This window comes from Myotis brandtii, unplaced genomic scaffold (assembly GCF_000412655.1).
Source record: "Myotis brandtii unplaced genomic scaffold, ASM41265v1 scaffold107, whole genome shotgun sequence".
Taxonomy (NCBI): domain Eukaryota; kingdom Metazoa; phylum Chordata; class Mammalia; order Chiroptera; family Vespertilionidae; genus Myotis; species Myotis brandtii.
Genome location: NW_005353629.1, coordinates 934,055 through 954,743, shown reverse-complemented (window position 1 = coordinate 954,743; position 20,689 = coordinate 934,055). Strand labels below are relative to the sequence as shown.

At 45.0% G+C, this 20,689-nt stretch overlaps 1 protein-coding gene across 1 annotated transcript in view; it reads left to right on the top strand.

Moving 5' to 3' along the window:
• The window catches only part of DSG2 (desmoglein 2), a 35,627-nt gene extending 16,325 nt beyond the window's left edge, over positions 1–19,302 (top strand). Inside the window, exons 6-15 of the mRNA XM_005857062.2 lie at positions 2,761–2,927; positions 4,859–4,999; positions 5,118–5,303; positions 5,680–5,945; positions 8,756–8,898; positions 9,187–9,414; positions 11,098–11,325; positions 13,853–13,974; positions 15,384–15,719; positions 16,316–19,302. Coding sequence (XP_005857124.2) covers positions 2,761–2,927; positions 4,859–4,999; positions 5,118–5,303; positions 5,680–5,945; positions 8,756–8,898; positions 9,187–9,414; positions 11,098–11,325; positions 13,853–13,974; positions 15,384–15,719; positions 16,316–17,356 — 2,858 coding nt within the window. The 3' untranslated portion in view covers positions 17,357–19,302. The remainder of the gene's footprint in view (positions 1–2,760; positions 2,928–4,858; positions 5,000–5,117; positions 5,304–5,679; positions 5,946–8,755; positions 8,899–9,186; positions 9,415–11,097; positions 11,326–13,852; positions 13,975–15,383; positions 15,720–16,315) is intronic.
• Positions 19,303–20,689: the final 1,387 nt, after the last annotated feature.

Here is a 20,689-nt window from a genome sequence, read left to right as displayed (position 1 = left end):
GCTGATCCCACCCGGCAGGGTCACAGATCCAGGTCCTGGGACCGCGGACAGCCTCAAGCATTGCCGCCCCACTCGTGAGAACATGGATCCAGGTGCCAGACTGCGGACAGCCTCAAGCACTGCCCCCGCCTGGCAGGGTCACAGATCCGGGTCCCAGACCGCAGACAGCCTTGCCTGCTGCCGCCTGCCTTCAGTATGCAAATTAGCCGCCATCTTGTTGCTTCAGGGTGGGGGTCCCCACTGGGGTGCCTGGCCAGCCTGGGTGAGGGGATGATGGCTGTTTGCAGCTGGTCACACACCCTTCAGGGTGGGAGTCTCCACTGGGGTGCCTGGCCAGTCTGGGTGAGGGGCTGAGGGCCGTTTTCAGGCTGGCGGGCGACTGAAGCTCCAAACCTCTCCTTTTTTTCTTTTTTTTTTTATTCTGGCATTTATTTACCTTCTATGGCTGTCACTGGAGCTGAGAGCCGGCTTTCTCTCTGAGGCTCGGCTGCTGAAAGCAGGTTTCTGGCCTTTGTTTTCTGTATTCGAAACAATGTTGCGACTCCAGCTCTGAGATCCCGGCTGACTGACAGGAGGTTTCTGGGGTTTTGTTTATCTTCTATAAATGTTACAATGTTTCCAACTGAAGCTCAGAGGCCGGCAAGGCAGGCGGGGAACGTTGGAGTCCTCTGTCACTGAAGGAAGCAAGCCTCCCTGTTCGCATCAGCTGCCTGGCTGCCGGCCGCCATCTTGGCTGACAGTTAATTTGCATATCTCGCTGATTAGCCAATGGGAAGGGTAGCGGTCGTACGCCAATTACCATGTTTCTCTTTTATTAGTGTAGATACCCAAAGGCATTGTAACCCCACTGTGGGGCTGAATGCGACCTCCTGTGACTCCATGGAGGCTGCATACTAACCACGGGACAAATAGTAACAAGCCTGTTGCTCTAGGTGTAGAACTGGCTTTTTTGTGATAAGTTCAAAAGATTTTACATGACTTGTTTTATACCCGCAGAACAGATATGGTGGATGGATGTGACATGTTGGATCTCTGTATCAGCTATTCTGCCTTGTAGCAGAAAAGCAGCCATAGAAAGTATGTAAACAAATGGGCATGGCTGTGTTCCAATAAAACTTTATTTACAAAACTGGTGGCCGACTAGCCTTGCCCGCTGGCAGTAGTTTGCTGACCTTTGACTCATGTCAGGTTTATTGGCATCATTCAATAGAGTGTTCTATTTCAATGTGCACGAATCTGTGCACCGGGGCACTAGTTTAAAATAATAGAATGTGACAACTCTGAAAATCAGTCAATACCCCCCACCCAGATTTTGTTGTTGTTGCTGTTTATTTGTTTGATGACTTTACTGGGCCAATTCTGTAAATTTTGAATTCTTTCTCATGTGCAGCCACCAAAGTCTCTGTTCAGTTAGCATAGTGGTCTGCTTGGAGAGAGTTTTCCTTAAATGCCTTGAACCAAAAAACCTACCAGCCTTTGTCATGGTTGTATGTGTGTGTGTGGGGGGGCGGGGGTGGTCATTCTTTCAGTGCAGATAGTTTGCAGCTGTTTCATAGACATTACTTTCTGCTTGTTTAGAGCCTCAAGGTCATCCAAAAATGAGGAATTAGTGACTTCTCAGGCCCTAACTTTCCTGGGCATACACATAACCCTGCACACATTCATTACCTTCTAGAGTCTCAGGAGTATATGTCTAAACTTTTCAAAGATTGCTATGGACATCTCATTTTCTATTATTCTTTCTTTTTTAAAATTGTGGTAAGAACTTAACATGAGATTTACCTGTTAACAAATTTTAAGTGTACAATACAGCATTGTAAACTATAAGTACAATGTTGTACAGCAGATCTCTGGAACTTATATAACTGAAAATTTATAACCATTGAATAATAATTCTCTGCTGGGGTCCAACCCCAGCAGGTCCAGGGGTTCCCCAAGGTGTGGACGGAGTCGGTGAAGAAGGAATGACACGGAGACAGCGTTCAGTTGATCAGCAGCCTAGCCAGGATCTCTGGCCACGATCTCCAGCCAAGTTCTGGTTCTCTTGCCATGTTCTCTTGCTAGGTTCTCCAGCCAGGTTCTCCAGGTTCTCCAGCCAAGTTCTGTAGCCAGGTTCTGTCCAGGATCTTTTGCCATGTTCTCTCGCTAGGTTCTGTCTCTAGGTTCTCTTCTCTCTCTTTTTTAAAATATATTTTTATGATTTCAGAGAGATAGAAACACCAATAATGAGAGAAAATCATCAATCAGCTGCCTCCTGCACGCCCCCTACTGGGGATCAAGCCTGCAACCCAGGCATGTGCCCTGACCGGGAATCAAACGGTGACCTCATGGATCATGGGTCCTAGGTCCATGTTCAACCACTGAGCCACACCAGCCAGGCAAGACATTTCTCTTTGATCATATTCTGAAGAACAGCTGTGCTTCTCCTGAACTGTTTGTATTTTAATAAGCATCTGTTCGTTCTTCTTTTTTTATTAGAGCTATTGTAAATAAATCTGTGGCCCTCCTCTAGCAAGTGTTGGGGACTTCACCCTAAGAATTGTATTACTAACGCTGGTCCTGCCCTTTCCTTGTTTTTCTTACTCCTTTAATCCATTCATACTTATTTCTTTGTCCAGTTCAGTTTTTTGATCTTGGTAAGCTGTGGTTTTGATAAACACATGAAATCCTCCTTGGAACAAGCTGAAATGATACATAAAATAACATACATGCATGTGGTCAAGGTTGTTTCATTCTGGATGCCTTTGTTTCTAATGCCAGACACCCTTGTGATGAAAATCAGCGCGACAGACGCAGATGAGCCCAATTCCATGAATTCTAAAATTTCCTACAAAATCGTATCTCAGGAGCCTGCTCGCCCCGCAATGTTCTACCTGAATAAAGACACGGGAGAGATTTATACAGTCAGTAGTACCTTGGACAGAGAGGTACATGAATATTTTATGTTGCTCATCTTCTAAACTCTCCTTTATTCTTTCAGCTTCTCCTCTCTGTTTCTCTGTTCAGTTTTCTTGCTTTGTTTTGTATTTCTAGTTCATAGGCTAACTCTTAGAATTATCCCCTCCTAGGGATGTGCTGTCCAATGTGGCAGCCATTGGCCATATGTGGCCATTGGGCTCTTGAAATGTGACTGGTCCAAATTGAGTTGTGCTACAAACAGAAGATGTACCAAATTGGGAATACTTAGTATGAAAAAAGAAAAGAATGCAAAATGCCATCTTAATAATTTTTTGTTGATTACATTTTGAAATAATATTTGGGATACCATAGGTTAGATAAAATATATTTTTAATATTAACATCAGGGTTGTTGTTTTTTTACTTTTTTGAATGTGGCTGCTAGAAAATTTAAAATTGTCAAGGACAGCACTGTCTGGGGCCTCTCCAGCCGGGGTTCCATTTGCTGGAGAGCTTCCTTTGTGTGCAGTTCTGTAAAGAAACACTAGAGGTCTCCTCTACTGCTCAGAGATATGCCTGGGAAGGCAAACAGGTAGAGGTGGCAGCCCCATTATAGAACTATCTGTAAAGGGAAGAATTATTGTGAATCCCAAATTGGAAGACAATTTGAGTAGGTGTCCTAGAAAGGCTGTTCTCTCAAACATTTCACATTTTTATTTCTAACTGAAAAGGAAAAATTTTAAAAGGGATCTAGAAGATTTTACAAGTGCTGCGTACTTGAAGATTTTAACAGTGTGCATGAGTAAAATGGTGATGACCCTAAGAACCATAAATCATCACCCAAGTGCAGTCGGTACGTTTTGTATCTCTTGGGAGGATGTTTCACTCTGCCCAGAGAGGGACAGGGTTGTGCCCAATGTTCCTACTGAGATCTTGGTAGAATTCAAGAATTTTATTACTCTTAAACCTCTACTCTATGCCTTCAATAAAATTAGAATGGAAAAGTATTATTTTGAAGTAGTGTGACTTTTTAATAAGCTGCTGTCCCTGAAGTATGGCAAGTTTAGCCCATAATCATCCTTATGGGGCATTTACATATGCCAGGTGCATCCCACACCTTTTACATAGATGAACCCATTTAATCCACCTAGAAACCCAGTGAGGCAGATCCATTCATTATCCACCCCTTTTACACAGGAGGACACTGGGGGTCAAAGGAAGCGAGTGTATCCAGCACAGCTAGTAAGAGACAGAGCCAGCACTGGAGCCTGGCGCGGCCTCTGCTGTCCTCCTGTCACTGAGTTCTGCCCCGCACAGCCGCCCCACGCACGGTGCTGGCTGCCCACCCTGTAACCTCCACCCCGCCACTCGGGTGGAGGCGCTGTGGGGGCATGGGGAAGAGCAGGGTTCATTTGAGGTGAACATCTGAGATGCCGTTCTCTAGGGCACCTTCTCTAAGAATCAGATCTCTCGGGATGTCCGGACAAAGGTCAAGGTCACCACATTTTGCCTTCACTGGCCAGGTTATCCTGGCGACTAGGTCTTTCTGGCTTAACTATTAGCTAAAAATGAAGTGTATGGTAGAAAGAACTGATCCCTATATTCTCGCCATCACTGCCAAGATAGAGCAAAAGCCACTTTGAACAGCACTCTTGTGCACAAACTGGTTTAAGGAGAGACTCATCTCCTAACAATATCACCAATGACAGATTTAAGAAATTGACTAATATCACCAAGGACATCTTTAAGAAATTAACTACCAGCAACTCCTCCAGGCTTCTCTGCCCCTTCTGGAAAATCGCTGACAGCAAATAAACATCTTCACACGAATAACAGCAGATCAGGAAACTTATGAGTCAATTGCACTGTGGTGCATTTCCTTGATGGTGAAGTGAATAAAACCAGGAAGACGGGTTTGGAGGCTTGATGTTCACCCCAGGGGTATTTGCATTGCCCTGCAGGAACGCAGCAGCTACACTCTGACAGTGGAAGCCAGAGATGGCAACGAAGGAGAAGTAACAGATAAGCCTGTCAAGCAAGCTCAAGTTCAGATCCGTATTTTGGATGTCAATGACAAAATACCTGTGGTGGAGAGTCAAAGGGTAACTATTATTTCATAACCAATGTGTCCACATATTCATACCTTAGTTTCACCTAAAAATGTATGACGTGTGTGTGTGTGTGGCATTAACATGAAAATCCTGTGCTCCTGATTTGCAGTATGAAGGGACAGTTGAAGAAAACCGAGTCAATGTAGAAGTGATGCGCATAAAAGTGCTGGACGAAGATGAGAGAGGCTCGGATAATTGGTTAGCAAACTTTACATTTGCGTCAGGAAATGAAAGGGGTTATTTCCGCATAGAAACTGATAATCAAACTAATGAAGGAATCGTGATCCTTATTAAGGTAAGTACTATGTCTGTAGCCCTTTCCCCAGAACAAACCCATGGAACCAGTTTAAAAAATATTAACTGATATTGAATGCCCATTAACTTGCTTAGGAAAAGAAATCATTTCAAATTGTTCAGAATAAATATATTTTTTAAATAACATTGACCTTTAAAAAAATTAATTGGGGATGTTTCATAATCATCCTTCACAGTTACGAATATCCACACTGGCAGATTTTTAACTGCATGATATCAATATGAGTTGGAATACTCAGAGCTGCTGTGTTAAATGGTCCTATGTAACATTAAAATCACATGTGGGTATGTGTGTGTGTTCTGTGTGTGTTCTAGTTCTCTCTTTTGAACAGTTCCCTTTGGTATTGCCTTTCTAGGAATTAGATTATGAAGAAATAAAGCATCTTGACTTCAGCGTTATTGTTACTAATAAAGCCCCTTTCCACAAGTCAGTGAAGAGTCAATATAAGCCGACACCCATCCCCATCAAAGTCAAGGTGAAAAATGTGAAGGAAGGCATTCATTTCCGAAGCAGCACCATCTCCATTCGCACCAGCGAGAGCATGGAAAAAACAAGCCTGAGCCAAGTTATTGGGAAATTTGAAGCTTTTGACGAAGACACTGGAAAAGTAGCCCGTGTAAAGTAAGAGATAGTGACGAGTAGAGTTGCTCGTTGTAAATTACTCTCAATGCCTGTTTACGACAAAATCGCAATGAAAGGCGAACTGTTCATTTCTTCCCACCCAGCATTCTAATTCCCCAACGGGCTCTAGATTAACTTTCCAGAGTTGTCCCTGCCGCTGAGAGGCAGGGAGACATTTCCCCTGGAGGGGTCCCTCGCCTCAGAGAGTTCTGGCTAGCACAGGAAGTCACAAATTATATTGCAAATTCCACTTGCTACCAGGTTGGTTAAAAGAAATAGTTGCCGCATGTATTTTAATGTGGAGAAACCAGTACCATTTGCACATCAATCCTGGAAATGACTCTTCATTGAAACCATGCTGTTTGGTGCAGGGATGGAGGAACCTTGGTCTCAGTCATGGTGGCTTTTACTGGGATACTTGGATTGAGAGCCCACTAGATGGCACCACTGTGCCTGCAGAAGGGACTGGGCTGTGCCCCCTTAGAGCGACACCTCAGGTTTGCATGATGGGTAAATGTTCAGAGTAAAGGTACACCTTAGATCGCAGGTCCATGCCATGGGAAGACGAATCTACAGACGGTTACTTACAGAGCCCAGTTACAGTCACTCGGGTCAAATTTAAAGAAGCCCCGCCTGCCACCCAGACGCACAGCCGGTCCTGCGGTCAGCCGGGGTGGTTCGGTTGCCTTGCTGTCCTTGCGTCTGGGTAATCTATCTTAGCGTCCCTGGGTGCCAGCACTTTGTAAAACAGTGTGTCGACGTGCGTGGTCAACCACAGCAAGAATGCTGAATGCCCTGCAACAGTCTCTTTCCTTTGGGTGACTTCTTTTTTAAAAAATATATTTTTATTGATTTCAGAGAGGAAGGGAGAAGGAGAGAGAGACACACAAACATCAATGATGAGAGAGAATCATTGATCGGCTGCCTCCTGCACGCCCCACACTGGGGATTGAACCCGCAACCTTGGCATGTGCTCTAACGGGGATTAATCTATGACCTCCTGGTTCATAGGTCAATGCTGAACTACTGAGCCACACTAGCCGGGCTTGGTGACTCCTAATAGAATTCATCGTCCAAGAGTAGCAAATTGCCTTTTCCCAAAATAATATTCACAAACAGCCTCCGCTGTGTTTTCTGCAATGTCTTGGTGACCCGGTGTTGCCCACCATACCTGCAGGAACCGCCCTGCTTCTTGGGAGTTTTGTGGTCTAGTCTTTATTTCCACGGCTCCAACCCTAACGAGGCCGTCCCTACGGGGATCCCCAGCCCTGAGGACGCATGCTCTCTCTGACCATTTCTCACTGCTGCCCACTGAGGGGCTTACAGGTTCTAGTTCATTATCCTGCAATAATACTGGGCTATTTATTGAAACTTATATTTCCCACCTATTTAACTTTGGCTGCTATTTTTATTAAGGGTGATAAATATATCAAAATATATGTTCTGCCTGGAAAAAAATAATGAACCATGTTCCTTATTTCTCAAAAGGATTTTCTTTCATTCTCTAGCATGCAATGACAGAACTTCAGTATGAGAAAGAGCTTAAAGGTCGATTCAGACCTCTTATTGAACAGATAAGGAATGGGATGCACAACTAAATTATATAATTTTCTAACATTTCCCTAACTAATTAGCGGTTGCTATTTAGAAATGCTGACAGAGACAGAAGAATTACTTCGTTAACTTTGTCATAATTTACTGTTTTACTGATTATTCACATGCATCCACTGTTTATCAATATTTGGCATAACATGTGAGCCGCCATCCTACTTTGAATGGTGTCTATAATTTCTACCGTAGAGAAGAGAAAAAATTCCGTAACTGCGATCACATACATGGGAAATGTGATCCTTCTTACAGACTCTGCCTGTATTATTATAACTATGAATGTGGGAAACCATTGACATCAGTTAAGTCCAGGCTTTAAAATTCTAGACATGAAATTCAGAAATACTTGTGAAAATTCAAATGTATCATCCCTTACTGGTAGAAGTATTAAAAAGCAGAAGTTTCAGTTAAAGTATATAATTGGAATTTTTTAAATAGCAATGTAAACAAGTATTGCTATAAATTAGCAAACAGCCACTTAACAGAAAATAAATTATCAATCTGGTTAACTGAACCAAATACTCATTGGCTTATGTTTGGATTCAGTTATTTGTAAACGCAATGGTATTAAATTACATACATTTCTGAAGACATAATATGAAAGTTCTCCTTGCCTTTCTCAAAGTTACCTCCTTCCACACTAATTCTGGCTTTGAGGGAAGGAACCCAGAAATCACTTCATCAGCATTGCTTTCACTTTGAACCATTTCTCACTGAAAGAAGCCTTATTGCTCTTAGCGATCAACAATATTCCAAAATGTTAAAGTACTTCCATTTTTAAAATTGGTCTTTTTAAATATTGATAATAAACAATATGATGCCAATAAACAATAGAATGTGAGACCACTTTTCTCCGCCGGGTCTCGTTGGGTAACTACATCATTCTCCAAAGGTTTACCCCAAACTTCAGGCAGAGTAGACTGAGAGCTAGAGGCAGACTTGTGAACCTCGGCCAAGCAGGCAAAGGATGGCCGCCCTTGTGTGTGTCTTGAGTTACAGGAACAAGGAAGGTTCCAAAGTAAGTGTTGTATGCAGTAAAGAGAGAAGCTTTTAGGATGGTTTCAGGAAATTAAAAGCATTTCAAATTAATGCCTATAACAAGAACATATACAGTGAAGCAAAATTTAAACTTGAAAAAGTTGTAAACATTAGAGAGGTACAGTTTATCCAGAATTCAAATTAATTTTGTTTGTTTTAAACAGATATACCAAATTGGAAGATATAGACAACTGGGTCTCTGTGGATTCTGTCACATCTGAGATTAAACTTGTAAAATTTCCTGATTTTGAATCCAGATATGTCCAAAATGGTACATACACTGTAAAGATTTTAGCTATCTCAGAAGGTAAGTTATTAAATAATATTTTTCTTGGTTATATATGGTTTGATATTATTTTCCAACATCACAGACCTTCCTTTTGATCTTAGAGAAAAATCAAATCTCTCCAGTGGAGAAATTTTCACATTTCTACTTAATGAATTAAAAGATATTACGTGATCTAACTATGAAAAGTATCTAGGATAGGAAGTGTCCTAATTTGTTAGGACCTTCTTATGAAAATGGCAAGAAAATTCAAACTATGCTTGTTATCAGCAGTAGAATCAGAATATACATATGTTTCTTCCCTTTAAGATTCTCCTAGAAAAACCATCACTGGCACTGTTGTGATCACGGTGGAAGACATCAATGACAACTGCCCCACCCTGGTGGACCCAGTGCTGAATGTCTGTGATGACGTGCAGTATGTGAACGTGACCGCGAGGGACCTGGATGGGTACCCAAACAGTGACCCTTTCACTTTCGTCATCATTGACAAACCAGCTGGCATGGCAGAGCAATGGAAAATCGTACACAAAGAAAGTAAGCCAAGTCACTGGCTGACACGTCAAAATATTAAGACAAATTGAAAACCTTTATACTAGAGGCTGGGTTTCTTTTATAAATTATACTAGAGGCCCGGCGCACGAATTCGTGCACGGGTGGGGTCCAGGCGGCCCGCCCCTATCAGGCGATCAGGGGGAGGGGACGTGGGCGGTTGGTGGGCGACCCCACCCCCTGGTTGAACTCAGGTCAAACTCCCGGTGGAGGGGACAATCTGCATATTACCCTTTTACTATACAGGATTGCCAATACAATTTTCAAAGGGGTTATAAAATGAGGTTTTGAACCTTGGGCATAGTGTCCTTTGTCTGGCTCGAATCCAATATCCCATTTGGAACAACAGAAGAGGGAGAGAAGAAAAATCACCTAATGTCCTAATGATAGCTGGGCGTTCTCTAAATTGCTCTTGAAGATGTGACTGTGTCTCACAAGCTGAGGAGCATCTTGCCCGTCTAAGCAAAAAGTAACATTTATTAATCACTTATCATGTGCTAGGCACTCTGCCGGCCCTTCAGACACATGATCTCATTTAATCCTTTCTCCACAACACTATTCCTTCATTCTAGCTGAGGAAACCTTGATTTAACTAAAGTTAAGTAGCTTGTTCAAGGTCACAAAGCGGGTGAGTGATGGACACCCATTAAGGAAGGTCTCTGTGACCCTTCATGCCAGACAGCCTTATGCTATGGCCACTTCCTGGACATAGCTATCTCAGAAGGTAAGTCCGCCTTCTTGATGTGAGCCTCTGGGTGGTTTTGAATATACAAAGACCCACCCAGAAGACTTTTTTCCTAAGAGATTAGTGTTTGTTTTCTAAAGTTTCAAATATCATACCCATGTTTTTCTTAATTTACAGATCTATTGTTAAACATTTAAAGTTTAACAACTTCACAATCACTTTACAAGGCTTTCAGTAATGTTAAAGCTGGTGACAGGCACCATGGGTTAATTAAGCTCTTCTCTCTGTTGTCCGTTTGAAATTGCCTGGATAACAATTTTTTTATGAAATGATAAAATAAAGGTCATTCAATAGAAGTACCATTTAACTCACCACTTGTGTGTCACTGTATTCCCAGTACATAAAATAGTTCATAGTATTTGGCAAACCACACACATTTGTTAAGATAATCATCATAAAAGTAAGGCATGTCTCACTCCTATCCTTTGCTCTTCACCCACGTATTTGGAGTGTCTGGACTAAGCAAGAAATTAGACCAAACCCTTTTCATACCAACATGCCAGCCTACCTCTGGGGTGTCTCCAAAAGTGGATAGTTTCACCTTCCCTCCCTGCAAAAGGAAAAAAATAGAGCCATGAAGAAAGGATGAAGCTTCTAACTGGTGCTAAATGTTATTGGCCACGAAAAACTGTTTCTAGACCAGACAGTGTGGCTCAGTGGTTGAGCATCAACCCATGCACCAAGGGTCAGTTCCATTCCCAGTCAAGGGCATATGCCTGGCTGCTGGCTCAATCCCCAGCAGGGGGTGGCAGGAGGCAGCCAATCAATGTTGATGTTTCTCTCTCACCGATGTTTCTGTCTCTCTCCTTTCCTCTCTCCCTAAAATCAATAAAAACTTAATTTAAAAATAAAGTGTTTCCATAACTCACTCTTGCCCTTCTCGGTAATCACTCATTTCGTTCCCTCTTGCCTCTTCCCCACAGGTACCAGCGTGCTGCTGCAGCAACGCGAGCAAAAGCCCGGGAGAAGCGACATCCAGCTCCTGATTTCAGACAGTCAGGGCTTCAGCTGCTCGGAAAAGCAGATCCTGAAGCTCACGGTGTGCAAGTGCCTGGACGGCAGCAGCTGCGTGGAAGTGCTGCACGGCGGCTCCGTGGGCCTGGGGCCGGCCGCCATCGCGCTGATCATCTTAGCCCTTCTGCTCTTGCTGCGTGAGTACTGTGTTTGGCTCCTTTGGTCATTAAGGGCTTTCCTGGAGTTGTTACCACAGTAGGCGTGGGTCCTTTACAGTTATCCTCACCCACTGAACACTGAGGGTGAGGAGGGAAACAAGGATTGATCATTGGTGAATTCACCAAAGGTTATTAGAGCACGCCTCAGAACTTGGTTATATAAAAATGTATCATTTTCGGATTTAAATCACCAAGGCTACCATGCATGATCTTCAGCAACCTTTTAACATAGACAACGCTGGGGTCCCCACTTAAAAAAAAAAACATTTTTTTTTAATGTTTGAATTACAGTTTACATTCAGTATTATTTTGTATTAGCTTCAGGTGCACAGCATAATGGTTAGACAATCATATACTTTACTATTCATTCCCCCTGATATTTCCAGTGCCCGCCTGGCACCATACATAGTTATTACAATATTATTGGCCGTATTCCCTGTGCTGCACTGTATATCACTGTGACCGATTTGTAACTACCAAGTTGTACTTCTTAATCCCTTCACCTTTTGCACCCAGTCCCTCAACCTCCCTCCCCTCTGGGAACCCGCAGTCTGGTCTCTGTGTCTGTGAGTCTGTTTCTGTTTTGTTTTGTTTTATTTGTGTTGTTCTTTAGATTCCACATGTGAGTGAAATCCTGTGGCATCTGCCTCTCTCTCACTTACTTCGCGTAGGTGGTGTCCCCGTTTGAGCAGCTCTGTGAGGCAAGGCCCTGGTCTCTTCTTCGCTGCCCAGTGCCTAGGACAGGGCCTTGCCCACAGGAGGCACTCAGACAAGATTGGGTGCCTGAATTTGCGTTATGGATACAAGGTTATTTCACAAGCTCATCTTATTCTCATTCATCTTTGCTTTGCACATTCAACTGGTCAGAGCCCACCTCCCCGACCCTCTGCGTGGCTTGCCCTTCAGCGGGGCCCACAGCACTGAGACTTCTGTGCTTCCCAACAGTGGGGACCCGTCCTGCCTGCCTTGCATGTCCTCCAAGACCTCAGGGTTCCTTTCATGAGAGAACAAAGGGCTGCAGTCTGGGGTCACGTGGAAGACCACTGCCCCTGACCAGTGAACGTGGGCAGAGGGTCGTCTCCGAGGCAGCCCCGCCATTTCAGTGACAGGGAGAGCTTGGCGAAGCCATCAGTAGGTGTGCGATTGAGTGCTCACCACTCAACAGTGTACAGTGTGCTTTCATACCATCGTCTCTGCTTTATGATACACACACACACCAGTAAATGACTTCCCTCAGTTCCCCAGGCTGGTAGGGAGGTCCCGGAGCTGGGGATTCCCTGCACTGCCTTCTCACTCACATGCCCCGGGGCCTACTGTGGCACGTGGCACCTGGTACACCTGTGACAAATATTTGCTGAATTTGCACAAATGTTGAACTGCCCCTGGCTGATTTCAGTCTTTTTATTGCTCACAGTAGCTACAGTGACTGTGCTGTCAACTGTTAATATAAGAAATGTCTAGGGAGTCGTCATTTCGTCATTGGAAGCTGCCTAATGGGAGTGGCAGTAACACCCAATTCTGGTGGACTGTGCACAGGTGTAGTTAAAGTCTTTATGACCTTGATGGAGAGGCCAGGATTGGCCTTCACTTCCTCCTGGAGGTAGAATGAGATTTAAGGGGGCGGGGAGCTCTGAAATTGTACTGAATTCTAGATCTATCCTGAGGGTTTTTTTAATGCAGAATCGTTTTAGAAAGTGATACGCAAGTAACTCAAAGGTAGATTTGAACCTCAGTGAATCTGCCTTTTGCCCAATTCTACTCTAGGAGGAAGTGGTGAAGGATTATAGAAATTCCAATGTGCTCGAATATTTGAGCATGTTAAAATGTTTCTACCCTTAGGAGCTTTTGATTTTTTTTAACACTTTTTTTTTTTTTTTTTTGGATGAAAGTGGCCTAACCAGTTTGGCTCAGTGGATAGAGCGTTGGCCTGAGGACCAAAGGGTCCTGGGTTCTATTCCGGTCACGGGCATGTACCTCTATTGCAGGATCCTCCCTGGCCCAGGCCCTGGTCAGGGCACGTGCAGAAGGCAACCAATCCATGTGTTTCTCTCACATTGATGTTTCTCTGTCTTTCCCGCTCTCTTCCGCTCTCTCTAAAAAATCAATGGAAAAAATATCGAGTGAGGATTTAATAAAAATATAAATAAATAAAAATAAAGATGAAAATGATTTTAAAAAGTTGAAGTCTTTAAGTTGGTTATGATGATTTAGATACTATTGTATTCAGTGTTAGTGTTCCACTCAGTAACCAGACACCTCTTCCTGACAGACAAGGCCCCTGAATCTGTAGGACCCCACATCCTGCCTGCAGACTTTGGTGTGCCTCTCCCACGACAAGCTAGGCGAGATTGGATCGGGGTGAAGAAAAGAAAAGGAAAAAATAGGGTTGTAAATAAGTGAAGACTGAATTCCAGGAAGTGATATATGCAAATTCGAAAATTATATGATACATTTAAAATTAAGTTGGGACTAACGTTTTTTTGTGCTTAATTTTGTTTCTGTCCAGTTGTACCACTTTTACTGCTGATGTGGCACTGTGGAGAAGGCGCCAAAGGCTTCGCCCCCATTCCTGGCACCGTGGAGATGCTGCACGCTTGGAATAACGAAGGGGCACCACCTGAAGACAAGGTCAGATCATGGGATAAGCATGGACCTCGTCTTCTTTTCTGATTTTAAGGGCCCTTGGGAAGTGTTTCTAACATGTTAGGTCATGAGAGAGTAACGTGGTCCTTACAGATTTCATTCGCATGCCTTTAAATGAGACATATTTTGTGTTCGTTGCCAGGGCAGAGTTGAGGTGGCTTTGCTGTACTGTGGCAGGTCCTGGGTTACAGAGAATGTAGAAAAAGGGTCAGGCCATGACACGGGGAATGTAGAACAAAGGTTAGAGAGAACAAGAGTGTGTAGAGATTTAGGATGAAAATATTTCTTATTACCAATATTAAATGGGCAGTTTTTCACAACCAGATGTTCCTGCATTTTCATTTTCTCAGTACATAGGGTTGGCCCATTACCCATTATAGTTGTAAAAGATTGCAAAACCCCCTCTTCTACCTACTTAATAGCATCTCCTGTTTCTCTTCACTGAGTCTTCACGTGAGCTTCATGTCTAATAGGATATGATTTAGCATCAAGTATCCGAGAACTCAGAACAACAGTGGCTGAAGTATACATGTGGGCGGTCCAGGACCAACATGGTGATCCCATATGGCGGCCGGCTCCTTTTTCCTTATCGTCCCTCCACAGATGAGTTCCATCCCCTGCTGTCTTCATGCTCCAGACACTAACTGCTGTCCCCACATTCCCAAAAGACACATCCTCCTTATCTGCCTGAAATCCCATTCACCAGCCTTAGTCAGGTGGCACTTCTACCAGCAATGGAGGCTTAAAAATAGAATCTGTGTTTGTGATGACCATGTGTCCAGCTAGACAAAAAATAACAGTTCTATCATCATAAAGAAGGCTTTAAACTCTAGAGAAAAGTTGGAATGCAGTTGGTGCCAACAGAGCAAATGAGCCGTGACTACACACACACACACACACACACACACACACACACACACACACATACACACACACACACATATATATGGCTAATATACAAAGTATCCACTTGGGAGTTTGACTGCTCACCACTATGACACACGCTGACCACCAGGGGGTGGCGCAGAACAGAGGAAAACCCCAGCCAGCAGCCAGCAGCTGGGGAAAGGAGGCCCCGGCAGGTAGCCGGAAGGCCCCGATCGGCCCTGATCGCAGGCCAGGCCTAGGGACCCTACCCATGCACGAATTTTGCACACCGGTCCTCTAGTATTTAAATAACTTTTGTTTTCTCCTTGGATTATAATCATCTAAAAAAACAGGAAGGTAGAAGGGGGTCTTCAGAAGACTCAAAGAAAAGTTATTCAACCCAAAATTGTTTTCCGAATTTGTTTCTGTGGAAAGAGCTTATTGTGTGCCCACTTAGCTCAGATCCTACCACCCGGACGGACCCTTCACCCCTCCGACTCAGTTCTCAACTGCGTTTGCCCTCACAGGTGGTGCCATCGCTGCTGACAGCGGATCACAGAGAGAGCGTGGCCGTGGGCAGCGGAGTGGGAGGCGTGGCAGCCAAGGAGACCACCGTGAAAGGAGGCAGCTCCGCTTCCTTCACCAGAGTGCAGCATGACATGTCCGAGGTGGAAGGGCGGTGGGAGGAACACAGGAGCCACCTCTCCGGGGGCACCACCCAGGTCACAGGGACAGCAGGAGCCCTCCAGGGCGGCGAAACCATCAGGACCACCAGGGCCACGGGGATTTACAGAGACATGGCCGGAGCTCGCGCGGCTGCTGCTGCCATGAGTGAGGAATTCCTAGGAAGCTATTTCACTGAGGTAAGGGTTGGGTTGTAGGTTTGGGAGAAAAGCTGTGTATATGTGAATGTGATATGATTAGGCTAGTTATTGCCTTGGATCTGGATGGGACTTTGTTATTTCTTTTTTGAGATTGCAGACAGGTAACTAGGGAAGAGAGTGCAACCCAATGAACCAGTCCGTCAGCTGACTTAAATAGTGATCACCAATGACCCCACACTCTTTTTTTTTAATATTTTTTTTTATTGATTTCAGAGAGGAAAGGAGAGGGATAGAGAGATAGAAACATCAATGATGAAAGAATCATTGATCAGCTACCTCCTGCACGCCCCCTACTGGGGATCGAGCCCGCAACCCTGGCAGGTGCCCTGACTGGGAATTGAACCATGACCTCCTGGTTCGTGGGTCAACAATCAATCACTGAGCCATGGCGACTAGGCTCACAATACTGATATTTTTTAAGAATACGGGCCAATTTGTTGCCGGATGTCCTTCAGTGTGGGTACCTAACGTTTCCTTGCAATTTGCTCGTTATGGATTTTGGGCAGGAATATAGTCTTGTCCTTAAATGAGGTGGTGTCACTGACTCTGCGCCTCTGTTTTTATTTCCTTTTTAGAAAGCCGCCTGTTACACTGAGGAAGATGACAGCCTCGTAGGCAAAGACTGCCTCCTGCTGTATTCTCAGGAGGACACCGAGTCGCTCCACGGCTCCATTGGCTGTTGCAGTTTTATCGAAGGAGAGCTGGATGACCACTTCTTGGATGACTTAGGACTGAAATTCAGGACCCTGGCTGAAGTATGCTTGGGCCGAAAAATAGAGATGGGCCTGGAAGTTGAGCAGAGGCCGGCACCCGTGAGAGAATCCGCTTCCCACTCCCTCTCCGAGCAAACGAGGGTCCATTCAGAGAGTTCCTTCTCCTCGGCTGGGAGCGTGCAAGTTCCCACATCTGTGTGCGAAGCCAGTGCCGAGGAAATAACTCGGGAAACAGTCACCGAGAGGGTTGTGTCCTCTAAGCAGGGCCAGCAGGTAGCCGCGCAGCTCCCTGACCCACTGGCAGCCGGAAATGTCATCGTGACAGAAACATCCTTTGCCACGGGCCCCACTGGGCCGCCCCCCGCGGTGGTCCTGGGTCCCCGACAGCCTCAGGGCCTCATAGTGACGGAGCGGGTGTACGCGCCCGCCTCTGCCGCGGGGGATCAGCGCTGTGCTCATCAGCACTACGCTCATCAGCACTATGCTAATGAAGGCAACATCACGGTCACGGAGAGGCTCATACAGCCCAGCGGGGGCCTGTCCGGGGCCCTGGAAGGCACCGCGCACCTGCCAGACGGACACTACGTGATGGTGAGGGAGCGAGAGAGCTTCCTGGCCCCCAGCTCGGGCGTGCAGTCCGCTCGGGCCCAGGCCAGCGCAGCAGGCGGGCGGAGCGTGACCGTGACCGAGCGGGTGCTGACACCCGCTTCCACCCTGCAGTCCAGCGCCCCGGTGGCCTCTGAAACAGCCGTGACGGCCAGAAGGACTGTGGTTACGGGAGCTGGAATCCCTGGCCCTCCGCCCAGTTTCAGCTCCGAGGAGTCTGGTCATTCTGGTTGCACTGTAACCACCGCGTCCACCAGGGTCTCCAAGCACAGCACCGTGCAGCACTCCTATGCCTGAGCAGCCAGCACCTGCAGCCCTCACCCGTACGCCTGAGCAGCCAGCACCTGCAGCCCTCACCCCTAGGCCTGAGCAGCCAGCACCTGCAGCCCTCACCCTCCTACACTTGAGCAGCCCTCACCCCTACGCCTGAGCAGCCAGCACCTGCAGCCCTCCCCCTACGCCTGGGCAGCCAGCACAGCACATCCCTCACCCATATGCCTGAGCAGTCAGCGCAACGCAGCCCTCACCCCTACGCCTGAGATGCCTGCAGTCTCCCAGAGGTCAACAGCAGTAACTGTCTCCCGTTTCCAGGGGACCTGCCTTTCATGAGCCTCAGAGACGAGAAGCATGTACACAAAGTTAAAGTGTCTCCGTCACTGACAGACAGCGGCCCTGGCCGGCTCAGCGTCCAGGAGGCCCTCAGTTGTGGCCATACAATAGTCACAAAGCAAGTTAAAGAGAGAGGGAATCTAGCTTCTGGGAATTTACCAAAGTAACAGAGCATCCAGGTCAGCAGCACACAGCAGAGCCAGGAAGCCAACGGCCCCCGCACAGCCTCTTCTGCAGCCCGTCCTTCCTGCACCTGCCACACTGTCCACACTCACTCTCCCAAAGGTGCACACAGGTTGGGCGACCAGTTAAGGCTAGAGGTCTTCCCGTCTGTGTTGGGGACTGAATTTTGGAGCACTGACATGCTAAGAACACATTACATGTTTCTGTGCATATAACTGTGTATGATTGTGTGTGTGTTGTATAGCCTTAAAAATAGCATTATACCTCCCCTTTGTCTCAGTAATCAGGAAGATATTGAATACTTCCAATTCAGTGGAATTATCCAGGGGAAAATTCATAACTATAAAATCACTTTACTTTTGATAGTAATAATATACTATTTCTAAAACCTCAGGCTCTGTTATCTTCTAACTCTGTACAGCTAAATTCACCACAATGCTATCTATGTACAGTATAGAAAGAACCACGCCTGTTTTGGGGCTGGTATTTATCCTCAGTGCCTAACATGGGTGCCAAATCAATATTTGTGGCATAAGTGGGTTTTACAAGCCACTCTCTTTAAAATTTCAAAACATTGAAAGACCTTATAATTTATAGAATTATGAGTTTGAAGTTAGTATTTTATTCTGTCTCAAAGTTATTGACTAGGCAATCATGACTTACTACATATTAAATATGTAACTGACATGAATTTGGGTAACACCCTTGCCCTTTTTTGGAAAGCGATTTGGGTGTTTTGACCAAATAAATAGATTATATTTTTATTGCTCCTTGAAAAAAAAATCCATTTCAGGTTTCAAAGTATATGTTCACATCAGTAACAATTTATATAAATATTCTCCACAACAAACAATCATTTTCAGAAATTTTAAATACTATGTAATTTTCTTATTGTTCAAGATATTTTGCTTACGGGAATGAATCTTTAAACATATTATTTTTGTAGCACATTTATAGAAATGTTGACTTGAATTGTGTTATGCACAAGACTGATACTTTTTGCTCCCACTGACTATGAATAAAAGGCAAATATGTTTAGACACCATAAGTGCATGACCAAGGTGAAGGTCATTCTTCCATTCACCTAAATTTTTTACTCTCTACTTAGGATTGTTGTTTCTTTTTATTATTATAGAGTTAGTAGTTATATTTTGTCAAGTATGCGGCAGGAATAGCACTACTGTGTGGAACGTAAACACGACCTAACTACTTCGAACAAACAAAACTTGGTCTTAAACTCCCCCCAACTCTCCATCCCTTCCCCCCCCTCCTCCCCGGGCCAGGCGTGGGAACCCTGGCCTGTTGCATGTGTATAGCATAATCACATTTTCTAAATGGCTTTCTCTGTTCCCAAAAGGGTGATTTGTATTAGTTTTTATATTTGTTCCTTGGGAGACTCTATTTGTATGCATATCATCAAAATATTTAAATAAAGAATGACCTTTAGAGCAGCTCTTTGCCCATATCTTTTTATTGCTCCGGCATATCTGACAAGGGATGTCGCTGGAGGTTAGAGGAGGAGGGGGCACCCTGAAGGCAGGTGCCTGTTGGGCATTTTAAACTTCCATCCGGCTCAGCAGCCCCTTGGAAGAGCACATTTCCCTTCCGAAGTAGCACAGAACACAAGAAGGCCCGGTTAAATTTGAATTTCAGATCAATGAATGGAGGAGGGGGGTGTTGTTTGTTTGCTCTTATTTATTGATTTTGTGAGAGAGAAAGACAAACACATTGATTTGTTGTCCCACTTATACATTCATTGGTTGATTCTCTTTTTAATACATGTTTATATTGATTTCGCAGAGGAAGGGAAAGGGAGAGAGATACAGAAACATCAATGATGAGAGAGAACCGTGGATCTGCTGCCTCCTGCACGCCCCCTACTGGGGATCGAGCCTGCAACCCGGACCCTTCCATCCGCCAGATGACACTCTATCCACTGAGCCAAACCAGCCAGGGCCATTGGTTGATTCTTGCATGTGCCCCAACCAAAGATCAAACCCAAAACCTTGGCATCTCGGGACAACACTCTAACCAACTAAACTACCCGGCCAGGGCCAATGGTTTTTGAGTGTAAGCATGTCTCTTAGTGAAGAATCATCTATTATGTGAAATTCAGATGGGACTGGGCACTCCATTTCTATTTGCCAAGTCTGCCAACTCTTCCTACAGAACTGCCGTGGGCTTTCGGTCCGGAAAGTATTGGGAAGCCTGCTGGGTTGGCTGAAGGAAGCTTGCGCCCCTGACCCAGAGAGATGAAATCATGACGTTCGGCCAATGTTGAGAGGCTGTTTGCGTGGCTTAGTGTAGTTTACCAGGGAAAGATCAAAGGTTCTGCCTGTGCTATAATGTCACATCAAAAAGTATTTTACCACACGGCTGAGACACCCTAAAGCATGAAGACTGGGTCCTACTGCTGTGACCCCAGGGCTCCCACCCCAGGTGGCACATGGGAGCGAGTTCTGGTTGATTTCTCGAACCTACAGACACATTTCAATCATCACCACATCCAAATGTGTACAAGAAAATGCTGCTTATCAAGTATCACTCAGAAGTGAGGGTTCAGATAACAACTACAAGATCTTTAAATCTTACTTCTTTAAACATAACACATTCCTTGATTTCACTATTTTAGTAGCTCCAATCCTGTCTCGGTACTGATTTTTTTTGGTCTACCTTTTTATTAAAGAGGGACGTTAAAATCTCCCACTGCTGTGCTTGCCCACTTCCCTTTTCATTCCCGCTGCTCCCTATACTTTGAAACTTGTTACACCTGTTTATTAGCTACAAGCACATTTAGGGCCCCAAATAAAAAGGACCCTGTTATCATTATGCAATGTC